Here is a 6,150-nt window from a genome sequence, read left to right on the forward strand (position 1 = left end):
GCGAGAAGTTTCTCTTTGATCATTCCTACCAATAGATTCTTGCAAGTTTCACAGCACTTCACATTAGTTTATTTAAAAGATTTAGATTTAATCGAGAGAAGAGTCTGAATAGGAAGTATAAGCTAATCACCTATTGAATTCGTGAGAATCGATAGAACCTCAAGAGTGAAATATAACAGTATCATATCCAGAATAACAACCTTGAACCTATCATGTCAAAACCATTATTTCTCACATTGATAAGAAATCAACTTTGTTAATCTCTAGTTCTTTGCAGTCAATTGTCAATTACTTTACTTTAGTTGTTAATCGTAGTTCATAATCATTCCAATCAAGTAATGATCATCATGAATAGCAGATAAACCACGGATAATCCATCCCAATAGAAGTACTCTCCCGGTAAATTGGTGATACATTCAACTCTGCTCCGGCGAACATTTTTACTTCTCAAACTCGCCGCCGACGACTTTCCGCTTGAAACCGGTCCATTTTTCTCGACCCGTTAATACATTCTTGAATAGATTTTTCAAAGCAAAGTGATAGCGTAGAATTTTTGGGGTTTTAATCTTTGTCTGATATATAATTGTATCGAACACGTAATATTAGAGATCTTTTTCACAAGAGATATCCCAAAAACGTCGTCTGTATTCAACGGAACTCCGGCGAAGAACAACGGAGAAAAAGCCATATTTTTAGAGTTTAAAAGGGGCTTCCATTTTTAAGAGATTCGTCAAATTCTGAAGCGTTCTTGAGACCCATTTTGAAGATCTGGTGTTTTGTTCTTAGTTTTTTGGTTATTCTGCAAAGGGTTATATTGTGTAGATTTGGGGTAAACTCCGCTGGATTACTCTCTGAAAATTAAGGACAAAGTAACTAGGGCTCGAAATCGAGGCCCAAGAACGACCAACAGATTTTCATTGCTTCTGACAAACAAAGTTTCAGGCATTGCGATCAAGGTTTTACCGTTCCTCTTTTATCTCGATATTTGCTATTTTAGCATTAACATCATTTGTTGCCTTCATATTTGATCTTGTCCATATTCACTCTTACTAATTACATTAGAAAGAACTTCGATAAATGTTTATTATTTTGTCTTAGAATCTTTGGTTGCTAGTTTTTATGACTGCTAGTTGTAGAATTTATTCCCTTTAGTTAGTGTAGTTTAATCTGTTGCATGTTGTACTGCCTTTTAGTTGAAGATTATATTTCGGTGATTTCTTTTTTTTTTTTGTAAATTTGTCGCGTGTATTGAGGTAGTGTCCCTTAGATTATAGTGACTTTGGTGAACAATGATAAGGTAAGGTCTTGGGGGGGGGGGGGAGAGTCATTACGGGGGATTGGGTGCGAGGGGGCAAGAGGGGTAAGGGAGCCACTAGGTTGAGAGTTGGGTCTTGAAACATAGAAACTTTGACTGGGAAGTCTATAGAGTTAGCGAAAATTCTTTGGAAGAGGAAGATTAATATAGCTTGTGTACAGGAGACTAGATGGGTAGGAGATAGGGCGCGGGATGCAGACGGGTTTAAACTATGATTTTCTAGGAGCAAGGGATGCAGGAATAGGGTTGGTATTTTTGTTGATAAGGACCTCCGGGATTTAGTTGTAGAGGTTAGGAGAGTGAACGATAGGCTGATGAGTATTAAGTTAGTTGTTAGTGGATTTACTTTGAACATAATCAGTGCGTACGCACCCCAGGCAGACTTGGATAAGGAAGTCAAGAGGCGTTTATGGGAGGATTTGGATGAGATGGTGCATTGTATACCGCACACTGAGAAGCTTTTTATTGGAGGAGGTTTCAACGGCCACATTGGAGCGACGTCTGGGGGATATGATGATGTACATGGTGGTTTCGGTTTTAGAACTAGAAATGGAGGGGGAACTTCACTGCTGGATTTTGCTAGAGCGTTCGATTTGGTGATAGCAAACTCAAATTTTCTGAAGAAGATGGAACACTTGGTCACATTCCGAAGCTCGGTGGCCAGGACCCAGATTGATTATCTTCTTTGCAGGAAGTCCGATAAAGGTCTTTGCACAGATTGCAAGGTCATCCCAAGTGAGAACCTCACGACCCTTCATAGGCTCTTAGTTATGGACCTTGAGATCATTAGGAAGAAGAGGAAGAGGACGGTGTATGGCCAACTTAGGATCAAGTGGGGAGCCTTGACCGAAGACAAAGCGCAGGAGTTGGGGGTTAAGTTGTTGACTATGGGACCTTGGAATAGTAGTGGGGATACGAGCCTGATGTGGACCACTATGGCACAGAGCATTAAGAAAGTTGCCAGAGAGGTCCTAGGGGTCTCGAAGAGTTATAATGGTGGTCGCAACGGAGACTGGTGGTAGAATGGAGAGGTCCAAAGAAAGGTGAACACCAAGAAAGCAGCATATCTGAAGCTAGTAGAAAGCATTGATGAGGAGGAGAAGAGGTCGAATATGAGCAATATAATTTGTCTAGGAAGGAGGCAAAGTTAGTGGTTACGGCGTCTAAGACTACATCATTTAGTCGTTTATATGAAGAACTTGAGGGTAAAGGCGAGGATAAGAGGATGTTTAGGCTAGCCAAGGTGAGAGAGAGAAAGGACTGTGACTTGGACCAAGTGAAGTGCATCAAGGACGAAGAAGGTAGAGTTTTGTTGGATGAGGCACATATCCATCGGAGATGGCAGACTTAATTCCATAGTTTCTTGAACGAGGATGGGAACCGAGACATTATTCTGGGTGATTTTGGATCCTCCGAGAGTCATTGCGACTTTGGGTATTGTAGGCGGATTAGAGTTGAGGAGGTTGTAGGGGCTATGCGTAAGATGAGCAGGGGCAGAGCGACCGGTCCAGATAAAATCCCAGTGAAGTTTTGGAAGAGTGTGGGAAGGGCGGGCTTAGAGTGGCTTACTAGGTTATTTAATGTCATTCTTAGGACTAAAAAATGCCTGAAGAGTGGAGACACGATTGTTCCTATGTACAAGAATAAGGGTGATATCCAAAATTACAACAACTATCGGGGTATTAAGCTACTTAGTCATACTATAAAGGTGTGGGAGAGGGTGTTGGATCTAAGGGTGAGGAGAAGGGTGTCTATTTTCGAGAACCAGTTTGGGTTTATGCCAGGGCATTCGACTATGGAAGCCATTCACATTGTTAGGAGATTAATGGAACAATATAGGGAGAGAAAGAGGGACTTTCATATGGTGTTCATCGATTTAGAAAAGGCTTACGATAAAGTCCCGATGGAGGTTTTATGGAGATGTTTGGAGGCTAGATGGGTACCTGTGGCCTACATTAGGTTGATTAAAGACACGTACGAGGGAGCGAAGACCTGTGTGAGGATAGTGGGAGGGGTCTCGGACCATTTTTTGGTTATGATGGGGTTGCATCAAGGGTCGGTACTCAACCCTTTTTTGTTTGCCCTGGCGATGGACGTACTGACTCGCCACATCCAATGGGAGGTATCGTGGTGCATTTTATTTGCAGACGACATTGTTTTGATTGATGATACACGATATGGTGTTAACGTGAGGTTAGAGGTGTGGAGACAAACCCTCGAGTCTAAAGGTTTCAAGCTGAGCAGAACCAAGACATAATACTTGGAGTGTTAGTTTAGTGGTGCTACTCAGGGAGTGGAAGGGGAGGTGAGGGTGGATTCACAAGTCATCCCTAGGAAGGGGAGTTTTAAGTACCTTGGGTCTATTATACAAGGGGATGGGGAGATTGATGAAGATGTCACACATCGTATTGGGGCGGGATGGATGAAATGGAGACTTGCTTCCAGTGTTTTGTGTGACAAGAAGGTACTACCAAAACTTAAAGGTATGTTTTATAGAGTGGTAGTCAGACCGGCTATGTTGTATGGGACTGAGTGTTGGCCAGTCAAGAGCTCTCACATCCAGAAGATAAAGGTAGCAGAGATGAGGATGTTTTTGAGATGGATGTGCGAGCATACCAGATTAGATAGGATTCGGAATGAAGTTATTCGGGACAAGGTGGGTGTGGCCCCTATTGAGGATAAGATGCAGGAAGCACAACTTAGATGGTTTGGACATGTGAGGAGGAGAACCACAGACGCTCCGGTAAGGAGGTGTGAGAGGTTGACATTGGAGGGACTTAGAAGAGGTAGAGGTAGGCCGAAGAAGAGTTGGGGTGAGGTGATTAGGCATGACATGGCACAGCTACAGCTGACTGAGAACATGACCCGTGATAGGAAGTTGTGAAGGTCGAAGATTAGTATAGTAGCTTAGGTAGTCTAGATTATTCATACCGGTAGTGTTAATACGTACTCTCGTATTTGGTTGGTAGTAGGCTTATTTGAATTATTTGTTTTTTTACACTATCTTGTTGTGTATGTTGTTTTACATGGTTTTTCGGTATTGTCTCGTCTTGTTTGTTGTCATTATTGTGGTACCTATGCTTTCATGAGCCGAGGGTCTATTGGAAACAGCCTCTCTACCTCCACACAAGGTAGGGCTAAGGTCTGCGTACACACTACCCTCCCCAGACCCCACTATGTGGAATTATACTAGGTATGTTATTGTTGTTGTTGTTGTTGTTTATTTAATTCCAATCCATGTGGAGACGATAATTATACTATACTATCTTTGGCTAGTGAGCATCAATTTTGTATTGTGATTTGCGCTCGTCAAATTTTGGCGCCTTTGCCGGGGATTGGCAATCAATAGTGTTCAAAATAATTTTTGGTTCTAATTCAGGAATCAATTTTATTTTATTCTTCATGGTTTTCTCTTCCGTGTGTAGGCAACAGGTTAAGATTGTTGGTGTATGACTCGATCTTCTTCAAAATAAGTAATACCCTACAAACCATAGTTGGAAAAACACATGCGACAACTGAGCAAAGAGAAAGAACCCACCAGGAAATTCTTGGGGAAATCTTCAACCCAAGAGAACATGCCTAAGAACGGTGAGGAGATAGTTGATTTAGCTGCACAGGAAACATCCCAACTGGAAGCATCCACACTGGCAGATGCTAAAGTAGATCTCAGAGTGGATGAAACGGTTGACGGGAATGAAGGACAAAGATTCAACCTGAACTGACCTCTGGTTGAAGACGAATTTGAAAATAATATGCCCAAGCTTAGACGATCACTGGGAGACTACGTCAGGCCAGTCTACAACCAAGGAGTATCTAGTGTGCGACCCTCTCCGATCGAAACCAATAATTTTGAGATCAAGCAAGGACTACTTCAGGCCATTTAGAACAATTGTGTCTTCCGTGGAAAACCTAATGAAGATCCAAATATTCATTTGATGGATTTTGATGAGATTATGAATAATTTCCAGCACAATAGAGTATCAAAAGATGTTATCTACTTAAGGACGTTTCCTTTTTCACTGAGGGAAGAAGCTAAGCACTGGTTGTGGAGTTTGCCGATTTGGTCAATTAAACCTGGGAAGACATGACAAAGAAGTTCCTTGAAAAATATTTTTCAGCTGCAAAAACATGGAAAATCCGAAGAGAGATCCTCAACTTTGAGAAGAAAGAGACATAAACAGTGTTTGAAGCTTGGGAAAGATTTAAGGATATTATGAGAAGATGTCGGCATCATGGAGTAGACTTGTGGATGCAACTCCAAGATTTCTGGGATGGTCTAACGCCCTCTGGTAGGAGGACGCCAAACAATGCAGTTGGAGGTCCTCTTATGAAGAAAACTGCTGAGGAGATTGTTGCAATTCTGAATGAATTATCTGAAGATGCAAATCAATGCCTTGTAGATGATAACCATAGAAGAAAATCAGTTGGGGTGCACCAGGTAGACTCGAACACATCAATGCAAGCCCAGGTAGACACCATGGCCAGAGAAATAAGAAAGTTAACATTGGCCAAGGTACAGAGTGAGCCGCAAGCAGCATGTGACTTTTGTGGAATGGGACACCCTACACATGAGCGTCAAGCTTCAGCTAAAGCAGTAAATGTTGTGGGGAGATTTTACAGAGGTAACTACCAAAGTGGCAATAATTTTAACTCAATGGGGCATAGGCACCCAGGTTTTTCTTAGAGTTCACCAGGTGGTAGTGCAAATGCATGGCAACGAAATAACTCCAGACCCTAGGGAAAGAGAGCTCCAAGTTTTTAAATCAGTAGAGGCAGCAATATCATCCTCCGCAGTCTAATCAGTCTAGCATGGAAGATCTGATGAAGGCCTTTAT

At 42.0% G+C, this 6,150-nt stretch overlaps 1 protein-coding gene across 1 annotated transcript; it reads left to right on the top strand.

Annotated features, from left to right (window-relative positions):
- Window positions 1-1,629: 1,629 nt before the first annotated feature.
- On the top strand, window positions 1,630-5,037 carry LOC107779603 (uncharacterized). Its single transcript, XM_016600055.2, has 3 exons — window positions 1,630-2,330; window positions 2,450-2,558; window positions 4,810-5,037. The coding sequence occupies exons 1-3, from the start codon at window positions 1,630-1,632 to the stop codon at window positions 5,035-5,037; spliced, it is 1,038 nt and encodes a 345-aa protein (XP_016455541.2).
- Window positions 5,038-6,150: the final 1,113 nt, after the last annotated feature.

Source organism: Nicotiana tabacum, chromosome 22, assembly GCF_000715075.1.
Source record: "Nicotiana tabacum cultivar K326 chromosome 22, ASM71507v2, whole genome shotgun sequence".
Lineage (NCBI taxonomy): Eukaryota > Viridiplantae > Streptophyta > Magnoliopsida > Solanales > Solanaceae > Nicotiana > Nicotiana tabacum.

Excerpts from the sequence above, each read along its gene's own strand:
- LOC107779603 (XM_016600055.2), top strand. The coding sequence starts at position 1,630 with ATGAGTATTAAGTTAGTTGTTAGTGGATTTACTTTGAACATAATCAGT. Across the intron at positions 2,331-2,449 it reads GGTGGTCGCAACGGAGACTG|GAAGGAGGCAAAGTTAGTGG; the intron begins GTGGTAGAATGG and ends TAATTTGTCTAG. Across the intron at positions 2,559-4,809 it reads GGATGTTTAGGCTAGCCAAG|TTGGAAAAACACATGCGACA; the intron begins GTGAGAGAGAGA and ends TACAAACCATAG.